Source organism: Parus major, chromosome 1, assembly GCF_001522545.3.
Source record: "Parus major isolate Abel chromosome 1, Parus_major1.1, whole genome shotgun sequence".
NCBI classification, from domain to species: domain Eukaryota; kingdom Metazoa; phylum Chordata; class Aves; order Passeriformes; family Paridae; genus Parus; species Parus major.
In genome coordinates, this window is record NC_031768.1 from 85,043,501 (window position 1) to 85,071,205 (window position 27,705).

The following is a 27,705-nucleotide window of genomic DNA, read 5'->3' on the forward strand; positions in this document are numbered from 1 at the left end:
ATCTTCTCCTGTCAGACAGTGTAGAAGGCCACACAGCAATCTGGTTTTGCAGGCAATTTCAGCCTCTCTGGAGTTTCCTTTGCCTTATGAAAATATCTGTCTCATGTGACTGCTTCGGTGTGGGCCTCCTCTGGCTCTTTGGAGTTCATCTCACCTGACCTCCAAGGTCTCACATGTTAATGTCACCCTGTGTGGCAACCACCCCTGCCTCCCTGTGGACTGTGTTTTGATGCTGTCCCTGACAAGTGGCAGGTGAGTGCTTCCTTTGCTCATATCCTCAGCAAGATTTTAAATTTTCTTGAGGCAGAGAACCCTTTCCAGCCTTTATCAATTCAGCAGAGTCAGACTGCATCTCTTTGTTACTGTTGCAGTATATATACCAGGCAAAACCAACCCCTTCTAAGCAGTTCTGCAATTCGTATGAGGTTTGAAAAAAATGTGGAGGCTTATCTGTCTTCCAGTAGGCTAATGGGAAAAGAGCCAGGAATTTCTGAGCTCCCTTCCCAGCACTGGCTGTATGCTCTTGGCTTTATGAACTGGGATCTCAGCCTGTGTTATGTATTTCCCCTTGATTTGCCTTACATGTCATGTACCAGATGAAGATGGCTCCTTGCACAGGGGAATTTATGCTTCCTGAATTCACAGACTGCACTGTCAAAAGGCACCACAAGGATCATCTTATCTGACCTTATGTATACAGAAAATAGACATTTCCCAGAAACTGGATTAGAGCATCTCCTTTGGTAGATATCTAATCTTTATTTCAACATAGGAAGCCCTGGTGACTTGGCAGCCTCCCTGATAAGCTTTTCCAATATTTAATTACCTTCATAGCAGTGAGTTGGTGTCCACTTCAAAGACTGAATTAATCTAGTTCTATCTTCCACCTATCATGTCTTGTTCCCATTATCAGCACAGCTGAAGAACCTCCCCTTCTCTGCCTCACTATCAGACAGTGTTTCCCTAAGTAAATACCCATATGTAGTGATCCCTTCCAGCCTTCTCTTTGATGAATAAGGTTATGTTCCTAAACCTTTATGTTGACATGTGCAGCTAATCTCTGGCCCTCTGCAAGTTCCCCAGCCCCTGGTGTGTGGCCAGCAGAATTGACCCATCACCTCCCAGCAGCCCTTGCCTGCTGTCTGCTAAGGCAAGGAGTCCTTTCTGTGAGACCTTTCTTTGTTTTGGATGCCCCAAGGTCTTTGTCAGCCTCTTCTGGCACATCAGCATGGCTGGCACTCATCCATCCCCATCTCACTGCAGTTCAAGGCAGCCTCTCACCCTTTAGGGATGAAGTAGCCTCTGTCAGGGTATTTGTCTCCTAGATTGTTATTCTATCAACTCTCTCTCCCTGTGTGGTTGTACCTATATATCAGCCCAGTACATTTCCCATCCCACAGACCTTTGAACTGCTCCTGCAAACCCCGTCTGCTTCTCAATCCCTTTAAAGTCCTTCTGCGCTTCCTTTCAGTGCCTCTCTCCCAGCCCATCTTCCTGAGCCTGCCTCTGGGCTTTGAACCCTTTAATCCTCCATGCCTTGACTTGCTTCTGTCTGTTTCTCCAAGGCTGTCCACATCCAGCTTTCTCTGTTAAGAAAAGGTTTACAACCCCGTCCCTTCACAGGCATGTTTCAAGATCTGTCAAGGGGCCGGTTCTGACACCATTTAATGCATGTTTTGTTAATCTCATCTAATACAGTTGAGAAGAAAAAGCAGACGAATACCTTGGAGGAACAGCAAGGTATGACAATGCCACAGCTGCCTTTATCAGCAGAGGCTCAGGGGCTGAAGCGTGATGAATGCTGATGAAGGTTTCCTTCTCTGCCATCTGACTGTTTATAGACATATGTCCAGATTGCAAGCTCATTGATAAAATCTCAAATTAACCACCCTATTGTTTTGCTAAGAACTGATGGTGCTCACTCTTCTGGTTGTCCCCTTCTACTCTGCCAATATTGCCATGACCTAAGCCCTGTGCCAGCCCATTCCTTTTCCCATGGCTCCCCAAGGCTTGCTAGATTTCATGTTGGTGGCTCTTTGGGTCATCTCTTGATGGCTCCTGGCAGTGAGTTATCCAGGCCTAGTGATCTGACAGGCGCCATTGCAGCAGACACTTCCCCCTTGCTGCAGATGGTTAGCTCTCAGCTCCATCCACCTTGTCATGCTGCCTTCTTCCAAAGAGCGTCTAGAGAAGTCTGTCAGGGATTTCTGAGTGACTGCCTGTGATCCTGCTGAGCACATCCACTGGTCAGCCTAATCTTGACCTTACACTCCCTTTGTGTGGATGAAATATTTTAAAAGATGCCTCTGAACCTCAGGCCTGGAGCTTTCAGAGCCTGAGACAGACTGCTTTGCCCTATCAAAGATCTACTGAATGAGCTCAGTTTTAAAGCAATTTACACCCATGCTCACCTAAACTTTTCTGCCATAAAGAAGTTAACCTGAGGCAAAGGCTGAATCTTAATTGCAACTCATTCCCTGTCCCCAGCAAAATCAGTCCTCCTTGGACAAGATCGATCAGAAGGAAAGGGCTTTTGCTTGTTGTTGGGATGGAAGAAATGTGGATGATCCTCTTCATTTCCCAGTGCCATTGCCTTTAGCTCTGATAGAAATGTTCTTCTCTGGTGCAGTGCTGTATCTTCTCATGGATGAATTTGGTGGCTGTGCTGCTTGTCTGGAGGTCTGGCTGACTCATCTCAATATAGATATTACAGAAAATTGATAGGCACTGCCTGACCAAATGATAGGCAAACACTCATGAGATCTCATATGAGATCTGTGTGGCAAAAGCCACACAGGCTTTTGCTTTGGAAATGCTCCAGAGACTTGCCATGCTTTGTATTTTGCAGTGACTTGCATCCCTGATGAGGCTAACATTGTACCCTCCTCCTGGCAGCAAAGTAGCACCACCACCATGAGGAGGTGCAGTGTCATGTGGTCCTAACAAAGTCATCTCAAGGGCAGAAGTCGTCTCACTATTTATGAAAAGAGAGGATATCTAATAATTTCTTTTCCCCCCTGAATGCCTGCAACCTCTGAACAAGCAGTGACAACCTATGTCACCCTGATGTCCCGCTTAGCAGTTCAGTGTGGCAGCACCACTTCTGCTGCCACAGCTGTGAAGGGGATTGATCAGAGGCTGCCACCCTAGCCAGACCCTAATTCCCTCCAGAATCCTGTCCCAGTACAAGAAGATCAGCAGAAACTCTGTCTCTTGCCAGCACTATTTACCTGGTGATGGGGCAACTTGTGACCAAGGTCACCATTATGGGGCAATTTCTGTTATCTCTTCCCAACAGAACATCCCCTTTGTTTTCTGTGCATGCTGTCTGCTCCCTGTTTTACCTACAGGGTAGGTGGCAGGTGCCTGGGAGAAGAGCAGATCCCCCAGTTAATTTCTGCAAAGCTGATAAAAACACTATCTGCTGCATCCCAGGCAGTGCCTGGGGCTGGAAGGTGGTTAATGAGAGAACCAGCCTTCGGCAGGGGCTCAGCAGTTCACACATAGCTGAAACTCAGCATCTTGTCAGTCATTAATTTCATCACCTCGTTACCACATCTGCGGGGGTAAAGACTAGGAGTCACCTGCTCAGGCTGAGGCTGGGGAAGATTCAGATTAGAGGCTGGGGAGAAGATTTAAATGAGAAATAAGGAAATTTTTTTGTTGTTCTTTATAGGGGTGTTGAGACAGTAGCACAAAGTGCCCAGAGAAGCTCTGGATACCCCATCCCTGGAAATGTTCAAGGTCAGGCTGGATGGGGCATTGAGCAACCTGGTCTAGTGGAAGGTCTCCCTGCCAGTGGTAGGGGGCTTGGAAGTAGATGATCTCTAAAGTCCATTCCAAACTCTTCTATCATTCTATGATTAAATTTTGAGTGAAGAGTTTCACAATCATCAGGGAAGATCTAGTATGTAGTGGATTTCCAGAGCCTGTCGGCCTTGGAGATTTTGTCCTTTCTTCCGACTGTTTCTGAGATTAGCTCAATCCCTGGGAAGAGCCATGCATCTTTTATTTAGGCTTTCAAATGTATCTTGAGAGTTTGAAGGAGGGAAGATAAGTGATAACGGCAAATATAACAAATTAATCCCTGCTTATGCCCAGCACCACCTTTGTAAGATGGAAGGAAAACTCTGTTCTTGGAAAAGCAAGTATTTTGCTCAGAAGTGTTTGAGCCTCAGGGATCTTCAGATATACAAGAGGTTTGGAGTCTGAACAGCCCCTCTAATCTCAAATCTGAAGCCATCCCCATTGCTCAGGTTGTCAGGCACACAATCTTGCACTTCCCAAGCTGAACCAAGAGCGTAGGTAGGTGTGATGAGGAGAGACCCAAGCTTGTGGGACAGAAGCCAGGCGGGTCCAGCTGTAGCCAGAGTGCCTTGGCTGGGTGTCAGAGGAGCTCAGTGCCAAAGCTAATAAGCCTGCCAAGAGCCAGGACTTCCTTGCTTGGCTGAAAAACTAGGCTAATGGTGGTTGGCTGGCTCCAGAGCTCTGCTGGAAACTGCATAGCTGCTCTGCCATGTGAAACTGCTGCTTCAGACTGGGCTACTAACTTCTCTTCTGCAGCAGATAATACAGGGATCTGTGGCACTGAAATGGCCACCTCATTTCCATTATGCTGCTGGGGCTGTTACTGTAATTTCAGTATTCCTTTGGTGACACTAGGATGGGATCCCTGACAGCTGTGGGGCTTCCACTCTGCCTTGGGATACTGGAAAAATGCATACTTTATAGATCCGACTTTTAGCTTCAGGAAGGGGGAAGATGTAAGGGTGTGAGGCACTGGCACAGGTTGTCCTGAGAAGTTACAGACATCTCATGCTTGGAAATGTTCAAAACCAGCCTGGATGGGGCTCTGAGTACCCTGGTCTAATGGAGTTGTCCCTGTCCATGGCAGGGGAGCTGGAATTATTGAACTTTAAGGCCCCTTCCAACTCTAACCATTCTAACACTGCTTCCCTGGGGTGCTGAAACCCAGTAAGCTGTATTTGCAGAGTCATCTCAGAAAAGCACTATTTCCCCCACAAAACAATAAACCCCAAACCCATTGTGAGCCTGGTAGTGTTCTTTTCCAGAACAGCATCTCTGTCCCTGTTATCACCAAGTGTCTTCACTTTTTCTGTGGAGCAGGGATTTGTGTGTGAGTGTAGATTTCTATGTGCTGAGTAGCTGAGGAGCAGAAGTAAAGACGAGAATATTCTTATGGGGAATGTTTTAGGCTGAAAAGGTGTGTCACTGGGGAATTCAAACCCAGCTGGGAAATAAATTCCAAAGGCAGAAGCCCATTTGGCTTGTCAAAAGGCTTTGTCACATCATTAGGGCCATCTTAAGGCAAGCAGGTAGGGACTTGATGGAGTCATTGTGGGCTCCTAAAATGGCCAAGGAAAAAGTACAACACTGGTGAGTTTTGGGGAAAACTTACTGAAACACAGTATTAATCATCTCATATTTTCTTTGACAATATCCTTTTTGGATATTGTTTGCAAGACCCCTGGGGCAGGATCCTTTCCAATTCAGACACAGTGAAGCATTTGCCTTGGGAGGTCGAGAATGTTGACACAGGACATTTAACAAACAGTGGTAAAAATAGCATTGTGACATGATTGCCACCATGGATTGTCCAGGCATTTCTCATGGGATATCATAGGTATATGTTGCATGCCTTCCCCCTTTCCTGTTTATTCAAGAGGATTTTCACCTCTGCAGTCCCTGGCATGCAGGTCCCAGGTGGCACTCTGACAAACAGGCAGCTGCTGGGCAAGGGGGGCTTTGAAGGCTATCACTTCATTAAAAATTTAAATGAGAAAAATTCCATGAGTGAATATCTCTGGGGAAGGTGAAGAATTTTTACACCAGTGATTAGGATTAGGAGCAAACTAGGGGAAAACCTTGCCCTTTGTGTTCCTGTGAAGGAGGCTGCAGGTAACTACCAGACTAGAAGCTGTTTCCCCGAAATGCATCTCACAGGAAAAGCTATGCCCTCTTCCAAAGTTTCTTACCTTTGACACAGACAGCAGATTAACAGGTCTGAGAATGACCACAGGCCTAAGGATGGCCCCTGTGGTCAGTGGAGGGTTATCAATGCAGGTGACACCTCTGGTGATGCAGAGCTTGTCTTTCAGGACACTGTCTAATCTAATAGTCCAACAGCTCATAGTCCCACACACATTTATCTTCACAGCAGACCAACCAGGGCCAAATTTTAGGTTATAAGTAGGCAAGATGCTGAGGGGTACTTGGGAGCCTTCAGAACACATGTTTTGAACCTAAGATGGATACAGCCACCACTCTTAGAGTCTAGTTACTATTGGGAGGAGGGACTTGGAGTGCTAATTTTGCAGACAACCATCCTCTTCTAGCTGTGCATTCTTTTTAGTGACTGCATGGCCTGATGGGATGGTGTAGCTCACTGATCTGCATGGAAGCTGGTGGTCTTTGATCTTTTTTGTTATAATTTGAAGGGCTTCACAAATTCCAGTTTTTGTCTAATGTAGAGGAAGGTCAGGACAACCTCTTTCTAATGCCCTGCAGTCACAGGGTAACTTACACCACCCATTCAAACACACCCCATAAAAATTGTCATTTGTGTATCCAGTCCAGCATGGTAGAGGGGCTTTAACCTAGTTTCTGGGTGAGCAACCCATAATTTGTGGCCCTTCCTAGGTTCTCCATTGGCTGAATCCCCCCCCGCCCCATGTCATGTCAGGACAGGGATGTCTCATACTTCTGCCAGTCCCTTGCCCACCTCTGGACCATTTATTTGCATTTAATCCCCTCTGAATTCAAGGGGCAGCTTGATTGCCCCAAAATGCATCATCCCATGCCACTTAGCAGCACCGTGCTACCAACTTCATTGCTGGTAAAAACCCACCACCTCATGTGCCATGCTCCCATCAAAAGCAGCTCTGGGAGGAAGAAGCCGTGTGTTTCCTTTAACCTACGATAAAACAAAGCAGTTCAAAGAGCTGGAAAAGGAGGTTAACAATCTCTTTGAAATGTAGGTTCAAATTCCCAGCACGGCCACAGTCAATTATCAGCAAGTGCTGTGACACTTCTACTACTGACGAGGAAGAGGAGGGAGGGGAGCATGTGGCACAGAGGTCCAGACGGGCAGCAGCAGGGGTTAAAGGACATCACCAGGGTGGTGAGAAAGGTACCAGGATTTTTTTTCAGGCTGATTAACCCTTCTGCGGTGTGCCCAGAGTAGAGGCACTGGAGTGGGTGGAGCTGGGCAGGGTGGCAGCACATTCCCCTGCCCAAACCCCTTTGTCTGGCAGGGCTTTTTCGAGGGATGCACAGCCCCTGGCTGTTGCTTTCTCCCGGGTGTTCCTCTGTGGCAGCATGAACCACTTTTATTTTAATTCCAATAATGAAAGGCGGTGAGTGCAGGGGTGGGGACGGGGCAGGAGGGGGGTGGGTTTGTTTTGGCGGTGAGGATGGGTGCACACAGGCATACAAATGCTGGGAGACAAAGGCTGTGATTAAGGGCCAGTACTCCAACTCCCCACTTATTACAGGAAAGGATTTATCTGATGGCCTAGTTTCAGCTCCAATTTTCCACCTTTTAATCAGGTTCCCAGGTCTGCTTGTCCACTCAAAAAGGGAAGGAAGAGGAAATCTCAGGGTGATGAAGCAGGAATAATACTCTATAAACATGCATGGGTCAGAGGGTTTCACTGCCTCAAAACTTTCCTAGGAGGCAGATCCCAGGGCAGGCAGAAGGATTATGCCCAGCCATGCAGCATTAGTTTCTGGCATGGCAAGAGTGCATCTGTGCTTTCCCGCCTGACCAAGCCAGGGTTGTGTGAAACAAACGTGCTGGAAATAAAAACCTTCTGCAAAATGGAAAATGTACAGAGGAGCAGCTATTTTTAAAATGGACAGCACCTACTGCTGTTATGAAGTCAGCCACATAATCAGTCAGGAAGGAACTTCTGTGGGCTGACAGCTGACAGCCAGGAGAAATGGTTCCAGCAGATTGATGAGAAGAAAATGAGAGTTTTTGGGTACTGGGAGGTGCATGTTCTTTAATAAAGAGAAGAAATTCTGTCCTGTGCTGCCCTGGGCACAAGGCAGATGGGGGGAAGTGACTCTCCCTGTCTTTCCCCATGTGCTGGAAAGGAGGGATGAGATGCTGATAGCTCTCCAGCAGACAGAACACCGCAAGCAAATGCAAGCTCACTCACTTCTTCCTCCTCCCTTACCCAGCCTGGCCTTATTGCCGAGCCTCTGCTGAGGTTTTCCTGCTTCTAAAAATGTTGAGCCTGTAATTAAAACGCCCATCTTGCTTGCCAGGGCAAACATATCTGACCGTGGAGCTGAGCTGGTTTGGTGGAGACATCCAAACCTTGCATCTAACCAACCTGGCTGGCCTTCCTAGCAGGGATGGCTTTCCTGGCAGGGATGGCTTTCCTGGCACGGGTGGTTTTCCTGGCACGGGTGGTTTTCCTGGCATGGGTGGCTGTTGATGCCTGACACCAGGTGTCCTTCATACCATGTTATCAAGCTGACAGGAAGCTTGAGTGAGGGCCTCCTCAACTCATCCAAGCCTGATGTGCCCCGATGTGCCCTTCCTCCTCTGTGGGGACATCAGTGCTGTTTCAGGTGTTTGTGCCCTGCTGGTAAAGAAGGGACTTAAATGGGCAATGTGGGGACTCATGTTGCTTGTAGAGGCTTGCCTGTTTCTTCCCATTCAGAGGACTTTGGAAAGGCTATTTAAATAAGAAATAGTAATCAAATCAATATTTTAATTATCAGTAATTGAAATAATAAATTAAGAATTTAATTAAATAATGAATAAAAACCAGTTGCAAAATAAGATATTAAGGCAAGGGGGCAAAGGAGTAGCAGGAGGGACAAGATCTAACACAGTGCTGGAGCATCACATATGTGGGGCATTCACAAGGAGGTGGGAGACCTTCAGAACCCATGATAGGTCCCAGGACGTTGTCCTTCCCCAGGAGAAGAGGACATTCTCCACCATTTTGGCTGAGCCCACACTCCAGGTCAGAAGTGATTCCAGCCCCAAGGGGTGTGGTGCTGTAGCCTCATGGTCACAGCCTTGTGATGGATACCAGAGAAGCAGTCATCTCTTAATGGTTGTTGGTGGTGGCTTTTCCCCTACAGTCTATAATAGTTCTATGAGCAAGATTTGGCCTTCCCTGGTGATCTCACACCCCAGGATATTGTCTGACTACCTTGTATGCCATCCTGAAGGACAGGGCATTTTGGGGAAACTTTATCTTTTGTTGTAAAGAGCCAACAGCCTCTTCCAGGCAGCCTGCAAGTCTGCCTGCTCGGGTGGAAGAGGCAGTTGTTCCTTCCGGCTTGGGAGGAACAGGAACATTGCAGCTTCCCGGGGCAGTTTCCTCAGTGGGTCTCTGATTGCACCATTTTATACACAGCACCAAGAAACCTTTAAAATTAAATTTTGTATTTAAGAGCAAGAAGACACCTCCAGAGAGGTTTCTATTTATTCTTTAGGCGCAATGGCTCTGCATGGTCTTAGCCCTCTTCAGGAGCCCCAGCTCTGCAGAGGAGGGTACTGAGACTGGATTACGTGTGTCTCACTGCTATAAGCACTGTGGTCTGGCAGTGTTCAGCTTTCTGTGCTGTGGCATCACTTCTGCACCCCTTTGCTCCCTCCTACCCCCACAGAATCATAGAATCCATAGGGATGAAAACGACCTCTAAGATCATCAAGTTGAACCCTTAAACCAGCACTGCCAAGTCCACCCTTAAACCTTCTCCCTAAGCACCACATCTAACGTGTTCTTGAACACTTCCATGGTCTTGTGGGGTCTCCACACATCACCCCACCTGCTGCAAATCCAGTCTTGCAGCATTAGCAGACCATGTCCCAGATTGCTCAAATCCATGATCTCCACTTGCTCCACAAGCTTTGGAGCAGGTCCTGGAGCAGGGAATTTGCACCACATGCTTTCTGCTGCTTCACAGCTATGTGTTCCTAATTTCCTTCAAGTCAACCAGAGAAGCTGTCAAGCCTTTCCATCACTGAAGAGCACAGTAAGCCAAGCATCATGGGACAAATCCTGCCCCCAGTCTGGAGACGCAACACCCACGAGGGCGGTGGGAACCAGCAGAGCAAGGAGAGAAGCTGCGTTGCATTTCAGACCCAGCGACAGCTGCCACCCGCTCAGCACTAAAGCAATAAATCTGGGGGAGCTGGGTTTATTCTCCTCCAAATTACTTTATTATATTGTGAGTAATCACAAAGCCTTACAATGCTGCAGAGGTTCTTTAAAAAAACAGACAAACACAGCGACAGTATTTGCCAGCTTTTGCTAAGACTAGTTTAGCTAGCAGCTAGCGTGAGATTACACAAGGAAATCTTGCAGTCTTCAATCGGATTGTCACATTGGGTTTTAAATTTACCACAGTGCTGCAAAGACAGTAACTTTGACAGGAGGTGATAACCGTAATGTTTCATCTATGTACAGGCTTAAAAAAGTAAACAGCTTTCATTTAAAAAAATACATTTTCTGCCAGCAGAAAATAATTCTCTTAAAAAGGCAAGATCCAGTAAAACCCACATATCTTTCCTCACAAACTGCCCCGTCTTGCACTGCAGCTTGTTTCTGTTACCCTCCAGATCTCTGCCCATAGGCAGCCCCATTGCCTTTTTAAGAAAATCAGTATGTTTCCTATGATTGTGAAGGCTGGTCAAACATTGCAACGGCTCAGTATAGGGGGAAAAATCCCCGAAACTGATGGAAGGGTTAAAAATCCCACCCTAAGTTGCCCAAACAAATTATTGAAATGTAGATAGATGGAAATATGGGAGTACCAAGTTTCAGTATCCAAAGTTAGGTGTTGACTCTGACTTTTATGGAGTCTGCAGGTTTGGGCAACAGGGTTTCCACTTTCCAAGACTTTTAGGGGTATGAGGACAAAACCTGAGCTTCTTCCAACACTCTCAAAGACAGCTGTGAGATGAGTTTATATCTGCATCACCTTTAAATGGATCTCCCTAACTCAAACATTAAAACTGGCCCTGATGCAGGGCTGGGTTTAGAGACCAAACTGCAGATCAGCTTGGGCAGGACCCCCATCCACAACATCCCATCCCCCCAGACAGAGCATGCCAGATGTGGACCAGACCTCAGCAGTCACCTCCATTGCTCCTACAAGCAAGTTGAAGGCTTCACACATGGTATTGAGTCATGCTGTGTTGCCTTCTCCCACTTCCTCTGAGACTGGAGAAAAAGAGGGTCCAGAGGGGTTTTCCTTTGCCAGCATTTCAGCAATGGAAGGAAATAAATGAGTAAAACTTGGAGGACCAGGCTTTTCATGAGATTTCTGTTTATCAGGTTCACTTGGCAACCAAAGAGCTGTGTGAGAAAAAGAAAAGCCACAACTCTGGAAAAAAACCCCAAAGATCTTTTCTCTGATAAGCAAAGTGCTCCAGGGCCACATGCATCAGTGTTAATTCTTCCCCTGGCATGTTCTCAGAAGTGTTTTGGCACTGCAAGTTGCCTCACATATGCCCAGATGAGCTGCAGATGTTGCGTTCAGATGGGGAATGTCAGCCTGGAAACAACCTACTCTCATATCCTCTAGGACTTCATCTTGGTTTGATAAGGTCATCAAGAAAATCCCTGTTAGAGTTTCCTTCCAAGCTTCCCAAGAAAGGGCAGAGGGATTATTTTCCTTTTTTTTTTTTTTTTTGAGCTAGCCTACATGACCTCTTCCCTTTGCAGTCTCTCTCATCGGAGGCTACTCACCGAGGTTGAGAAGACGGGAGGCTGCCAAAGCCAGACCTAAGTTAATTAGACATGAAAAGGATCAAGGTGGGAAAACAAGGAGAAACGGGTGGGAAAATGTCTCGACTTACTCAGTGTTCATTGCACAGCTATGCAAATAACATGTAAAACCCAGCACACCGGGTGCACCCTGTATTCAGGTTTGTCTGGAAATGTTTCTTCAAGACTGAAAGTGCATGACAGAAAACAGGGTGCTGCTAATGAAGGCAGCATCCAGAAGGCACATTTTGGAGAGTAATAATTAAAAGAAGGATGATGCATGGGTTTGTAAGCAAGCAGCTACAGAGCTGATACATTTTGGTGTGTGCTCTCCAGAGGTGTAGCTTTGCTCCTACAAATGTGTCTGAGGCACGAAGCATTTGCTCCAGACAGACTGTTCTGCCCTGGGACCTGCAGAGCAACTTGTCCCTGCATCTTTTTTTTTTGATACTTTGAAGGGCTACACGCATTCCAGTTTTTGTGGAAAACTGCTCTTGAGCCAACAGGATGAGTGAGGACCTCAATGCACCGGGTAAAATCTGGATCCTGCAGATAACGCAGGCTGAGATTTGAGAGTTTATAAAATCCACAAACAGTCAACTATTGGCAAATACAAATATATAAATTATTGACAGTTTTACAAAAGGCACACTGCAAGCCATCTCAGTCCGACACCTGTACAAGTCCCATGGCCCCCCACCCTCCCTGCCCCGCTCCTCCTTCTCCCCAGCTTTCATCACGAAACATAAGGTGCTGCTGCTACGGATCCATGGCTGTCATAGCAACTGAGGACTTCCTTTTTGGTCAGCCCAATTTGTCGGTGGTACTGTCCTTCTTTGATGGTCTTAAGACACTGAATGTCCTTCCCTAAGGTGATGCTTTTGATGGAAGGCAGGTATTTCAGCAGAGTCTTTGGCAAGGATGTTATGCCTGTCCCAGACAGGTTGAGCTCTTGTAGGGAGTTCAGACCAAAGATAACTTCAGCAGTCAGCGACTTCAAGTTGGGATTGTTGGATAAATCCAGAACCTGGAGAGCCTGGAGTTCCTTGAAGCTATGAGGAGATAGCTCTCTAAAACCATGCAGGCCACTGAGGGATAAATGAATCAAGTCTTTCAGCCCCATGAAGTCTCCTTTCTCAATCTTAACCAGAGGGTTTCCATCGAGATTTAAATATCGGAGAGGAATGCCTTGGAGGTTTGGTACAAATGTTAGCCTGTTTCCAGAAAGATTTAAGTTCTGGATGTTTGGAATGCTCTTTTCATGGTGCCTTGTAATTGTGCTGAGCATATTATTGGATAGATCCACATTGAGGGATTTGCCTTGACCTTTTGAAGCAAAAATGTCCATAGCTATATCCAAAAGTTTGTTATTGCTCAAATCTATGTCACTTAGAGGAGAACTGGAGAAACAGTCCTCCGGAAGGACTTCCAGAGAGTTATGACTCAGATCCAAGGACTCCAGGTACCGAAGCCTGGAGAATGTTGTGGAGGAAATCTTGGCAATTTTGTTGTAGCTCAGGTCAAGACTCACCAGGGTGGTGTATCCAGGGCCAGTAAGCATCGATTCATTTATTGTTTCCAGTTTGTTTGATGATAGATCCAAGTAGGAGGTATCCAGAGGGATTGGGACAGGAACAATGTGTGAGCCTATTCCACTGCAGTCCACCTTGGTCAAGCTAAAGCTGTCAAAGAGACCAAAGGTTTCCACTTCACAGTGGCAGCCAGGGAAGCAGGTTTTTGTGGTACCAAAACAAGGAAGGAGAAGCAGCAAATTGAACCAAGCCAGGAAATGCATTGTTCTCCTGGAAAACAAGACAATAGAAAAGCAGATTTAATTGCTGTAGAAATTACTTGATGAAGGATGTGTAACTGTTTGACTTATACAGTCTTGACCTTTCTCTTTACAAAGGGAGAGATTAAGCATACCTTTGAAAAGCATGGATATCCCAAAGACTTTTTCTCTCATGTTATGAATCAGTGGCAACTTAATGTAGAAAAAAATTGGGTCAGTAGTCTTTACACACATAACCAAATAAAGACAAAATTGGAAATGAGCTGTAAGAAAAGTTGGCTGCTTTAAAGCATGATCTATCAAACATATATGATTTTAAGTGGACCATGGAAGAAGCTAAGTGACAGCTCAAACACTGAATCATTTCACAACCTGGCAAACTTCAGCACACAGACATCTTTCATGTCAGGGCCTTCCTGTGAGATTTGGGAGCACTGGCTTCAGGGCCCTGCATTGTCAGGTTGGAGAAATAATTTAGGCTGTGGGAGCCTAAGGTGTCTAGAGGCCTTACTGGGAGACAAGAAACCAAAATTCCATTCAGATTTCATACAGGCAACAGCATCCTCAAAACAACATCCAGGATTAACAGCTGAAAAGACCAGCTCCTTACTGCCCAGAAAGACATCACACCTCCCTTTCTTGGACTTCAGATGCAAATTTTAGAAGTTTGGATTTGTACCAGGTGGCTAAAAACAACCCTCCTTGGCCTGGTGGCAGCTCCTACCAGAGCAGAGGAAACAAGGCTTGTTCAGCCTAACCCAGCCTTTGCTGCAGTGGGCCCAGCCACCACTGGAGAGAGACAATTTGCTTCATATAGAGTCTTTGGGGAGCCTCTGCTAATTGCATTAAGTATTCTCTCTGATTAACAATGCCAGTAAGCAAGGATTTCTCTCCACTGCTTTGGTTTTGACCCTTCTCCCTCCAAGACATTTCTGTCTCTCCATCATCTCACACAAGAGAGGCAGGGAGCTGATCTGCACCCTCCAGATTTGCTGAACCTCTTCAGATGACATCCTAACAAATCACCCACACAACAGTGGGCAACAACAGCTGCATAATTTCAAGAGACAGACAAAAGAATCTTTAGCTCCGAGTCTCTGGAGAGGCTACATAGGAGCATGTCAGAATCCTGCAGGTCAGCAGAGGCAGCAAGGACTGTCCTCACTGGTTCCTATTGTAGTCATGCATTGCACTCTTCGTGCCTTACAAACAAGGTCTCCAGAAGGCTGGAAACAAAAAAATCTCACCAAACAAGACAAGCAGATCCATCAGCACTGGTCCTTGGCTATGCTGCTGGCCATAAGCAGACACTCATGTGCCAACTGCTCATTTAACAAGAAAAAAGTAAAATTTACATGAATGTTTCCATCCTCACCTCAGTCTTCCTGGTCTCTTACCTTTCTCATCACTGTTTAAAGCACTTCATTAACTTCCTTGCAGTATCATCTTTCCCACACACCCTTTGATCTGGCTGAGATTCCTTCCTCACAGCTCTTGCACCTTCCCAAGACCATTTCCTAGAAATTCACACTTCCTCTCCCCTCACCCATCCCTTGTCATTAATTTCTCTCCCTTTTCAGCATGGTCTTCTTGACCCTGCTCTCATTCCCAGGAGACTGACTGGGGACTACTTGTCAATGCAGAAAAAAAAGTGCAAAGTGGGGAAAAAGATTGCAAAAATACTGTCCTGGTCACTGATGTGAGTTGTGCAGCAGTGTCTCCCAGATCTCCTGCAAATAGAGAGCAGAGACTGAGACTCTGGCCAGGTTGCCTGCAACTAAACATTTTCTAATGGCCAGCTTGGGGTCCATTATTCTATAGGAACAACAGAAAATTGGTAAGACAAGCCCTAGCCTCAGCCCATCTCACCTGTTTCTTGAGAAAACACTTATGTATGCAGAGGGGACATAGGGGGTAGGGCTCTTCTCTGCAGACACTTTTCCAGATATCCCTTTCCTAATGACATCAAGGCTGAGCCCCTCTGGTTCTGTGCACACAGATATAGCTTGCTGCCTTCTGCAGTCCCTCCTAAAATAAATACTACTGTTTCTATTTTATCAGGAAGCTGCATTTGGATTGCACTGAAATGTTTTATTACCAGGGGAAGTTACAGCAGTGGGGAACTCCTTGTAAACTAAAACTGCAAAACCTCAAATGTTAAATATCTCATGTACAGGGAAGTACCTACATTGGTATCAGCCCAATCTACTGGTATTTCTCCTCCCAAATCCTACCCAGTGGCAATTCCCACTTGATATCTCTATATGGAAAGGACCTCCCAGCTTCTCCTTCAAAAGTGCAGCTCATTTCCTCATAGAATTGTTTTAGCTCTGGTGGGAGCTGGATCATACACCAGGAAGTCCAAAGACACACCAGTGTGAAATTTTACATTCTGAGCACTGCTAAAACCTTCATTTGCTCCTTCTTGGGCATCTGAACAAAAGTAAGAGGACAAAATCCAAAGCCCTAATTTAACTGGGAACAGACTTCTGATGGGGCCTGTAGTGATATGGCAAGGGATAATGGTTTTAAACTAAACCAGGGGTGATTCAGACTAGGCCTAAGGAAGAAGTCTTCTGTGATGAAGGTTGTAAAACATTGGCACAGGTTGCCCAGAGAAGTGGTAGATGCCCCACTCCTGGAAACATTCAAGTCCAGGATGGATGGGGCCCTGAGCAATCTGGACCAGTTGAAGATGTTCCTGATTATTGCAGGGACTTGGACTGGGTGGCCTTTAGAGGGTCTATTCCAACTAAAGCTATTCTATGATTCTGTGAATTGAGAGGAGATTGAAAAATGGTGCTGGGCTTTGATATGCAGCTGCTCAAACCCTTTTGACATGGGAATTCCCCTTCTGATCAGCCTCAAAAATGATTGCCAGAAGTGGGCAGATACAGTGACTCTCACTGCAACATCCATCACTTCAGCCAGCAGTAAAGACAAAACATTACACAGCTGAAATGCAGTACACAAAGCTCAGCTGAAGTATTTGCACAGCATCTATTGCCTCTTCCCTCCTCACAGCACTGCCACAGATTCTCCCTTACTGGCTCTGCAATTGCTTTGCAGATGGGCTACAATCCATTAGCACCAGTTAGAAACTCCCTTATGGAGCAGCATGGAGCATCATAAGCTAACATGCCACTTGGTTAATAGCTCTGATAAAAGATAGGAGAAATAAAGTTACTGGTCATCTTCCAGTCCAAGAAAAAGACTCCTGCATTACCAGATAATTGGCAAAGAGCTTAGTCAGGTACAGGCATGTTTTGTCATTGTGTGGAACAATTAATAGCTCTCTTTGAAATGGGGAAAGAAACACACCGCAGGCATTTACAGTCCTGTGTACAGTGTGTATTGGAAACTGCACCAAAATGCCTTTGGATTGCTGCCCACCAGCTGCTTTGTTGATAGAGGCAGAAAGCCAAGGTATCCCCTTGTAAAAGGAAGAGGAGTTATCCTCTTGCAGCACTGAGGAGTTTCACCTAGGGAAACACCATGAACAAGAAACTACCAGCACCATCACCTAAGATAGTGAGGGGAAAGCCACTGGGAGAAAGCAGCCCACCCTGGGGCTGGTTTAGCCATGTCCTCTTCATTTGAGTTATTGGGCTATTGAGGTATGGAGAGATCCCAGTGATAAGTTTTGGCCATCTGGCAGCTCTAGGGGTCTTTTTAAACCCACAGATTGCAATAGGAGCTGCTGGGGGTGCAACATCTCCCCCCACGTTTCAGGTGCCTGCAGTGACTGCAGGGCTCTGGTCTTGATATCTTGCTCATCCTTTCTGCAGGACAAACCTAAGGAGAGCCTGTGGTGGCAAATGGAGCCAGTGTCAGACCAAGCTCCTACAGGATGCCAGATCTCCTCTGATCCCACATCTCTCCTTTAGCCTGTGGCTGCCCTTATGCCTTCTCCCCACCATGCTCATCCTTTGCAATGCTGTGTGGCAGGACTCACACAGAAAACTCACACTGAGATTTCCCAGCCAAACATTAAAAGCAGAGTGCAGAGGAATGGCAGGCCTCAGATGATGGTCAGGGAGTGAGGTGGGAGAGAGGAAAGCTTTGTTATGGTGCTGTTGCAAATTCATGCTTCTCACTGCACTTGATTTCTTCTCCTCTCCCTTAAAGACTTTTCTCATTAGGGAGATCAGCTGACACATCCCTCCCTGGATGGAAGCCCATTGCCTGGTCCCCCTGGGAATGGGGATATTAAGAGGATGCTACCTAGGCTACCTCCAGTTGCCCTGGCAACCACCAAGCTGGAATTCCCCATGGCAAAAAAATCAATTACTAATTAAAGGAATAATACAAGGGGAGGTGTTTTAAAGTTTGCTGTTTGATGGAGTCAGGAAACAGCTGCCCCATTCTTCATTCCCTCAGCCTCCTTCAACACGAACAAAGTACTGTCTGAAATGCAGCTGGGGTTGGGGCTAAAGGCCCAAATTCACCCAATGAAGCTTGAGGTACATGGGTAAGAAGTGTGAAAAAAAACCCAAAACACCAGGTTGTCTCTACAGTGGGGTGAAGAGAAAGAAATTGCTCTAGAAGGGGATGAAACCAACCTAAGGCCATGCACATCCCTGGAGATATCCCTCTCTCTCTTGTCCATGACAGAGTAGGATGCCCAGTCTCCCTGGTTACTGCTTCCCACCCCACTCTTGGCTGCATCTTCCAAACCCTAGTCTCTCCCAATAACCAGGTGCACTTGGATAAACCAGTTTGGCTCACTGATCCAACAAAAACCCCTCTGATCTTCCTCTTTCCCCTTTCCTGGGTCAGTATTCTGACAAATTCAGGTGACCATCCACAGGGTTACCAGCTCCCACACAGGAGTGGGGAAAAGAGAATCTGTTGTTTCCACAGTAGCCCACAGTTAGACCAGATCAGATATGACATGAATCTTTTAAGGCAGTATGGACAGATCCTGGTATTTTCCATGTTTCTTGCCAATATTAATTCTGGCTCAGCAGCAAGTAGGGAAAATTTCAAAGAAAAAAGGCAAAAAGGAAGAGCTGAAGTCCACCTGTCCCAAATACAGTTGTTGTTCTAGGACAGGACAGAAGAGTTGGATTAGCAACAATATTTCTGGAGGAAAATTTTAGGATTGTCTTTGGTCTCTTTTATCAGCCAAGTAAAGAAAACCAAGTCTTTATAGTGAAGCTCACCAGGCCCACTTGGCTGCCAGCACTAATTGGGGTCAGGGGAAAAAGAATGTTACTGGAGAGTGAAACAAGTGCATAGGTTATGATAGAGGCCATAAATCCTCCAGACTGAAGGAAAAAAAAAAAGTTGGCTCTGGCTCTTTCTCTTTTTAAATATCTTGGAGGCTAAGTGGCAGCTGGGACAACAGATCCAGAGCACCAGAACGCTCCAGAGTTGCTTCTCGACAACAAAATTGCATAAGAGACCTTTCCCCCCCTTCTCCACCCATTAATTATTCTGTAAAATTAGAATAATTACCGACTAAAGTGCAGCACTAGCAGCAGCTACACTTTTCCAGTGTGGACTCTCCCGGCTGAGCCCAAGTGACGCCACAGATGCAATCGCGGTCGGGTCTCCAGATCCCAGATGCCAATTTGAGCAGGCAGCAAAACTAGCTCAAACCAGCCCACAGCCAGAGACCATTAAATCCTTGCTGCAGACACACACCCCTCCCATAATAAAGAGACTGCTGCTGACAAGGTTACACTTTTTTTGTTGTTGTTTTTTTCGTGTGAATCTATTGAAAGTAAAGGTCATTCAGGCTTTTGCTTCGCCTGCTTCAGACTGGCTCTTCCTGCAGAAGGGTTCGCCACACAAATGCTGCAAAGAACTCTCAATAAATATTATTAAATAACATTTAATACTTTATGAGTAAATATTATTAAATATACACTCACAAAAAAATGCTGCTGTAAATTGGAACAGTGTTTTCTGACCCGCTTGTTACATTTTGTTATTTGCTGGTTTGGGCAGCACTTTGCAAACAGTCCTGGTTTTATACTCAGTGTTTGAGACTACTGGGGTTTAGAGAGAGGAGAGCTAATGGGAATCCAAGAAGTATCTGGTTTTTATGTTTGATCCTGCATTTGTTAGATGGGCTTGAAAGAGTTCAGTGGAGTTACTCTAGGTGTAACTCTCTCAGCAGGATGAGACTCTGTCCCTTGGCTCTTCCAAATTGCACTTGATTTCATGGAGGCCTCCATCCAGAGACATTGCACAAGTCGCTTTTAGGGGATAAGTTATCACCTTTCACTTCACACTGATGGTTTTATCTATGGGACTTGGAAAGCTGCTTAGAACAGCAAAGCTATCCCAAATTTTCCAATAGGATATAAAGACAGGGATTTTCAGCCCTATTTCCCTCACCAGTGCCTGCAAGCATTAGGATGAGGGGAAACTCACCCACTGGGTGACTTTAGCCCTTATGGTTTAATGTAAAGAGACACCAAGGGCTTGAGCAGGAGTGAAAAGACATCCTGCAGGTGCCTGAACACTTTTTGCTCCATGTTCCTGCTCCCTGGGAAAAATCAGAATGAAATGCAAGGAATGCAAGAAGAAAAATAATAATAATAAAAGATTTCGCTATGAATTCCTTTATGCTTTAATTATTTTGCCTGGCAAGATCACGGAGCAGATCCTCATGGAAACTTTGCTAAAGCACACAGAAAATAAGGAGGTGGTTGATGATAGCCAACATGACTTCACTAAGGGCACATCCTGCTGGACAAATTTCACAGCTGTCCATGACACAGTTACAGAGCTGGTGGATGAGGGAAGAGTGACTGGCATTATCTACCTGGACTTACACAGAGCATTTGACACTGATCCACATCTTAATCTCTACGGAGAAACATGGATTTGATGGTTGGATGACTCAGTGGGTAAGGAATTGCCTGGATGGTCACATTCAAAGAGTTAAAATCAACAGTTTGATGTTGAAGTGGAAACCAGTGAGGAGTGGAAAAATTGCATAAACAGAGACAAGATGCTACTTCCTGATCTGGACAAGAACCCCACCGCTCTGCATCAAGTCTGTCTTTGCAAGATTTGAATCTCACCAAATCCCATGTAATAAAGGTTGTGGACAGCCAGAAGGGGCAAAGAACAAAAAAACAAGATGCCATTCCACATTTTCTATCTTGGTTATTTCCATTTGCTTTCCTCCTCTCTGGACAGAAATTGCTGAGCCAAGACTGCAATGACTTTCTAGCATCCAACCATGTTCTCTATCCTTTAAGAAAGATTTTTGTATATGTTACAGGGGATGGGATAGATAAGATTAGCAAAGACAAAGCTAAATTAAGCATCACAAGCATCAAAAGCATTTCATAACCCCAAAGGCAAAGTCAAGCAGCCCCTCAACCCACCACATGGGCTACAGAGAAGATGTGTGATCTAGAGGGAGCACCTTCAAACCCCACAACTCCACACTATGGATCTGTTTTCAAATATAGAATCATTTAAGTTGGGAAAGACCTTGAATATCATTGAATCTAGCTGTTAACCCAGCACTCCAAACCCACCACTAAACCATGTCCCCAGGTGCCACATTTGCACATCTTTTAAATATCTCCAGGGATGGTGACTCTAACACTTCTCTGGGCAGCCTTTTCCAATGCTTGACAACCCTTTCAGTGAAGAAATTTTTCCTAATTTGCAATATAAACATCCCCTAGTGCAACTTGAAGCTGTTTCCTCTTGTCCTATGACTTGGGAAAAGACACTGCAATGCTTGCTTGGCTGAAAGTCTCTACTCTATTTTTTTTTTTAAATGTAAAAAGAATATCTTTTATTTAATAAAGAAATTGAAAGACCTATTAAAATAAACTTTGTTACAACTGTTAATGTCACAATTCCCATCTGCTTTGCAAGAGGCCACAGATAATTTATCATCCTAGTGCTTAAAACAGCTAGTAGTTTATTCCACTTGTGCAATCTTCCCCCTCAGGCATCCCTCATTCCCCCTGGAGGAGGAACTCAAGGTGCAGGGTGGTGTACTTTGGGATCTGACAAAAGGAAAACATGTGCAGGCAGGTCTGCCAGCCCATACAGTAACTTCTAACTCATTTACATACGCTGCTGAAATGCAATTTCTGCCGCACTAAAAGCTTTGTGCCTTGAAAAGATACATTTTGTGAGGGAAGAGCAGCCCAACTCCAGGGAATTTTTCCTCTAGTGGGAAAATGTTGGTGCCACATCCAGCACAGGAAAATTAAGAATTAAATTACCGTGGCATCAGGATTTGCAGAAAATTCCCACTTCTCTGCTTAGCCCAGAAAGCTGTCAGCTTAATAGCAGTTTATTTCCAGGTGGAGGAATTAGTCTCCCGTGGCTTTTGAAAGCAATTTTGCTCTCCAGCCTCAAGTCAAACTGTGCTTGTGCCCAGAGGGGGCATTCCCAAAAGGAAATTGTTTGCCAGGCCTCCTGAGAGGCTGGGGGCAGGGGAAGGAAGGTGTTGGAGTGGTGTAGCACCAGGAGGGATTCACGGGGTTTTCTGGGAGCAGACAGGATGCGAGTATCCCAGCCCCACCATTGCCTCCTGGCAATTCCAGCTGCAGAACCACTCAAACTGGGAGTGTTGGCAGCTGTAACTGGTTCCCAGCAGCCCGGGATGCATGGATTCAAACAGGTGCCTGCAAGGGATGTACGAGCTCAGGACTTTCTCCTGCTCTAGAATCACTGCCAGCAGGACCACCCCGAATTCTTTTATCCCTAACAGCTCCTATTTCTCGTCCTCCCTGCTCTGCTCAACTGTGAGCATTTCCAGGAGCAGAAGGCCTCACTACCCTGGCACTCACTGAGTATAAGAGAGACTTCATCTCTGCCAGGAACACAAATATTTTCTTAACCATCTCAAACTCGGCCCAAACAGAATTTTTATCATAGCAACATGCCCCAGAATGGGAGGTCTCCATTATTTTGGCACAAACTCGAGAACAGACCAGCCCTTCAACATGGTGCTTCATAGCCAAAGGAGAGGTTTACACAGAGTTTTGTGCCAGTCCTAGTGCATTTTGCTGTGGAAAGACCTGGTGAAGCTACCTGCCCCATCACCTCCAGTGCCCAAAAACCAACTGTGAGGCACAAAGGGAGCCTGAAAGTACCCAGGCTTTATCCAAATCACAGCAATAACCTTGAGAGGATTAAACCCTCCTTCTTCCCTAACTAGTCTGTTATTGAAAGTGAAAACGATCCTAACAAGCTTCTCCTGGAGCCTCAGCCCTTGGCGACGCACACCTGATAGCCAACCCCAGACAGTTCCTGCGCTTGCTCCTGCTACGATGATACTTTTTCTCCACACTCCACCTCCCAGAGACATGATATAATTCCAGAGGAATGCACTCCAGGATGAACACCATATGCCAGCAAGGAATGTTAAGAGGTGCAGCACAGGGAGAGGAAACCTCCTACCCACAATGGATACCTGGTTTTAGCTGTTAGAAGGGCTGATCAGCCATGTCACTGTGCCCAGCTGGGAATGGCATCCCTGGGGTGGCATGTACCATGTTCCATGCCAGGGAAGAGCAGGTTTGCAAGGACCCACCAGCAGCTGTGTGGTCAATGAGGGAAAGGCACGATGCCTATGGATGTGTACCCCACATGCCTGATCTGGATTGCATCCAATCACCCCAGAGGACCTGCCTGAGCTGCAGAGACCATGCTGTGTGGGTAGACATGGGTGGGTTCCCCCAGAGAAGATGAGCTAGGCAGGGGGGAGGAAACAAGAGAGAGGAGGAAGGAGAAGGTGATACATCCCAGGCTGATGCCGCTGCTCTCCCTGGTGAGACACAACACACCAAGAGCAAACAACTCATCACAGCCTCATCATCCTGTATTTCTAATGGCTTTACAGCTCTATCTCCTTGAATCATAGAATCATTAAGGTTGGAAAAGACCTCTAAGAGAATCAAATCCATTACAACAGAGGTAGCTCAGATCAGGTCCAAGTACTGCCTCCAACAGCATGCCTTTGTCATGGTGCAGCCAGCACAGGAAAAAATCATGAGAAAGCATAGGGAAAAGAAATTCAACCTGGCTGGGCAACACCTTCAGCCCTGGCAGAAGGATTTTAAGAGGACCCCATGCAGCTTTAGCTCTCTGAAAGGCAGCAGCTGCCAATCTCCCTTCTCCTAACAGCCCTGCAGGGCTGCTGACTTTAGTGAGGAAGGGCAAAACCGGGGGTTAAGCTGGGTGCCCCTTGGCACTGCTCCAGCTGGCCCAGGGATTCTCTGTGGGCTTTTTATTTATTTTTGTGGCTGGTCTTTTTTTCCATGCACAATAATCTCCGGGCCCCTTTGCCGTCTGTGGCTCTCAGCATGCAGCTGCAGACCCTCCACTGAGGAGATAATAAATACAATCCTGGCCATTATTGTTGTAAACAGCACAGCTGGAGGCTCCCATCTCATTCTCCTCATGGCCTTTCTTTGCTCTCACTCTCCAATAATTCTTGCAACGTGATGCTGCAAATAATGAATGCCAGTGAAACTGTTTGGTGGAGCACCAGCTGGGGCTTCAGGAGCTGTCCCCACCCCAGTGAAGCATGTGAGACTGTGCTTATGTGAGACTCACCCAGTGAGTCTCCTATAAGGTTTGGGAAGGGGGCATTTGGGCAGGAGAAGGGGTGTAGGTAGGGCTGATAAAGGGTTTACAGGCTGAATGTCATGCCCACCATGATTCCCACTGCAGATGATGCTTCATTGCCCCCATGATGTGCAGTATCTCCTCAGCTCTTTTCATCCCTTCCTTGGCCCAAGATTCTCCAGTCCCTCTTGGCTGGTGGAGGATTTTGGAGAAAGATCATCTCAAGTGGGTTGGGAGAGCCATTTCCCCAGCAGGACCAATGTCTCACCACTGATGGTGCCATGAGTCCCCATTTAAGTGCCTCAGTTTCCTTCCCAACACTTTAAGGATGACTAACAGGAGGTCAGAGAAGTGTTCACTCCTGTGTGGGGATGGTAGTACCATCCCCAGGTTTAATTCCCACCAGTTTAACTGGGAAGAGAGCACAAGGCCTGTGGCTCTCACCCCACAGAAGTCCTCAGCCAACACTGCCACTGTCATAACTGGTCCAGCCAAATGTTACCACTCCCTTTGGGCACCATGTCCAGCTCTTGCCTTCCTGAACAATCTAGGTACAGCAACCCTGCTTTTACCTCTGAAAAATGGGCAGCCAGGCCAGGGGAGAGGGAAGGGGATGGATGAGACTGGACAGGTTCAGTTACCCTACGATCATATAATTCTTTGAACTGAGATCAGTTGCAGGAGGTTGCAATGTTTTGGTCCTGGACAGATACAAACTGAGCTTTTGCAGTAAGATTAAAGTGCTTTGGAGAAAGGATCTCCCCCATCCTACTCTGTGAAGTTTGCCCTCACCATGCCAACTGCTACAGACATATCGTTCTCAAGGATGGGAGGAAAACGGGCACTTTTGGAGTCAGGGACATGTCCTGCCCCACCTGGAGACAGGTGACACAAGCCCCATGCACATGTGTCACCTCAGATGTGAGGAATCACATCGGTTTGACCCATCAGTCACAACAGGAGTTTGAATCTCAATTTTTCCTGAGGAGGATTATCTTACTTGAAGTAAAAAAAGAACTTCCTTGAAAATGTAGCCCCCCTCCCTGAAAGCGCTCAGAGCCTGGTTGGACAGGGCTTTGAATAAGCTGGTCCAGTGGAAAGTGTCCCAGCCCACAGCCAGGGTGTTGAAACTGGATGATCTTTAAGGTCCAACCCAGACCATTCTGTAATTTCTCTCCCCACCCCTGGGTCTGAGCTGCTGGCAAGATTCAGGGGAAAGGAGAAGAGACTTTTTTTTCAGACAGACTGCAAGAAAAAAGAATCAGGAAGGGAGAAAGGGGAAGGAAAAGGAACCCCACAGATACTGGCACTCAGACATTACACACAGCACATGGCTCTCTCTCTGCTATGGTGAAGATAAAGTGCTTTTTTCCAGTTTGCTGCTGCTCTGACAGGAGATTTCCAGCCTGGTTAATGCAACTCAGGAATGTCCCATGCTAAGGCAGCCAGGATGGTTTAATCTCTTGCAGTGTCTGCAAACAGACAGGAAGGCTGGGGAGACTCCCAGAGCACATATTTCCTTCCCCCCTGCTGCACACCATGAGTACAATAGAAACTCCCAGGAAATTTAAAAAATATACAAAAAAAATATAAAAATTGAAATAAAAATTAAAATCCCAATATTTCCTTGTAATGAATGGCTGAGCCATTCATACATTTGCCTTGATAAGTCCAGGTGCCAAGTTTTAAGGCAAGAAACAGCTTGCTTAAGCCAGCCTTTATCTCTTCCCAGCCCTCAACATCTCCGTGTTCAGAAGTTTCTTTTGATAGCCTGCCAAGGCAGCCAGCGCTGTGGCTACCGTGCAGAGCCTGGGGGTGCAGGGGTCAGGAGGGCTGCCGGACAAGGATGCCTTGTCTCATCCCACCCTCCAGACTCTGCTTCTCCCCACCAACCAGCTAACAGAAAAGGAGAAGGAGGAGGAGGAGGAGGAAGGAGGAGAGACTGAAAGAGGATAAAAGAAAAGCAGTTAGGGATGGAGGGAAAACTCTAAACCTCCGGAAGACAGTGGCTCACCTTTTATTCCCAGCTCGGTCTTGCACAGGGGTGACACGCACTGCTTCTCACTGTGTGGCTGGGGGAGCACAGGATGCTTTTCCCTCTACTAAAAAAAAAATATATAAAAATCCACAAAAATCCTTAAAAACTTCTGCATATTTTTTCCCTTTTCTCCCAATTTCTTCTCATTCATTCAATGCTGGTTTGTTCCCTGTACTTAGTTGCAAATTCTTAGTTATAAAGAATAGGGGTGCAGGAGACCCTCACTCCAACCCTGCAGCCTTTCCTGCCAGTCCAGCTTGTCATCAGAAATTAATGTCCCCTGGGATGTCTGTCACGTCCTCGTTCCCTCCAGGCATTTTGTTATTGCTCCCCACTGCCTCTGACAGCAGCTGCTCAAATTCATTCACAAACCAGCAGCGTCTGCCCTGCCCCAGGATGCCGCAAGGGAAAATCCGCCTGAGCGCTGCCACCCAGCCTCCTGCCTGCCCCGGTGTCAACCAGCGCTCACCCACCGCCTCCGGAGGAGCCCAGCGGCAGCTCCTCCTCGGCCCATTTATAACCCCCGCGGGAGCAGGCACCTCCCACGTCCTCTCCAGGCCAGGGGCTGGGACTGGCTCCTCGGGTCACGATGGGACGAGAGCCGTGCCCCGCGCCAGGGCGATGGCACACACTGACCCGCTTTGCCTGCGAGCGCCTGGCTGCCGATAGCGAGCCCCCGGCCAAGTTTAGCCTGCAAATCCTCCCAGGGACGTGCCAGCTTCCTCCGGTGCTTCCAGCATCTAACACATCCAGCGTGCTTCTTATTCCCGGAGAGATCGGCGAGACGGTCCAACCCTGCCTTTTTCCCCGGCGCCTCTTCTCCCGGTGCTCGCCCTGTTCCTCCCGGCTGCAATAGCCCGGCGCTGCCAGCCGAGCTGCGGAGCGGCAATCAATGCGATATTTCAGCGCAAGGCCAGCGATCGGCACCGGCCGCTCTCCGCAGAGCAATGGCACAGTGTCCACCCAGACAAGTTTCCTACTGTAACTTCAGTGAATGCTGTTATTCAGGAGAACGGCAGCTGATTTATCATGGCAGGCACACGGGGAAAGCTTTCCATTCGGGAGACCGGGGGCTGCTCGTCCCGCTGCCGCGGCGAGCGCCGTGAGCTCAGCAGGGTTCGCTGTGCGCTCCTTACAGCCGTGCTCCAGCGCCTTCGCTGCCACGGAATTGCATTCACGAGCCGTGCTGGCTAGCGGAGGCGATGCCACTTCTCCGCGACAAAAGCCACCGGCTCCGTCCCCACCGCGCCCCTCCCAGCCCTCCCAAATCCCAAGCAGGAGGAGTGAAGTTGACAGACCCTTTTGTTTCCAGAGAGCTTGGCACGTGTTGTGGTTTACTGAGCTAATAAATCTGCCGTGGGCTGCGCCTTTTAATGACTGCAGCATTAATAACAAGTTTCCTGGGAGCTGCTTAAAAGTTTACAGGGTGTGTGCAATATCAGGGGAACCCCGGGCTTTGACCTCCTGCTTCAGAAGTTACACCCAGCAGCTTCTTTCATTCTTCTTTTTTTTTTTTTTTTTTTTTTTTTTTTTTTTTTTTTTTTTTTTTTTTT

The 27,705-nt window shown here is 46.8% G+C and overlaps 1 protein-coding gene across 9 annotated transcripts in view; it reads right to left on the reverse strand.

The window, feature by feature from the left end:
• Positions 1-10,187: 10,187 nt before the first annotated feature.
• TSKU (tsukushi, small leucine rich proteoglycan) overlaps positions 10,188-27,705 on the reverse strand; it is an 18,929-nt gene continuing 1,411 nt past the window's right edge. For 2 of the 9 annotated variants that reach the window (XM_019008237.2, XM_019008238.2), the window contains exons 2-3: positions 26,129-26,213; positions 10,188-13,561 (exon numbers count right to left, since the gene is read on the reverse strand). In XM_019008237.2, the coding sequence (XP_018863782.1) occupies positions 12,496-13,554 (1,059 nt within the window). In that variant the 5' untranslated portion in view covers positions 13,555-13,561; positions 26,129-26,213 and the 3' untranslated portion in view covers positions 10,188-12,495. The other 7 variants (XM_015642710.3, XM_015642717.3, XM_015642728.3 and 4 more) reach the window with 6 other exon arrangements.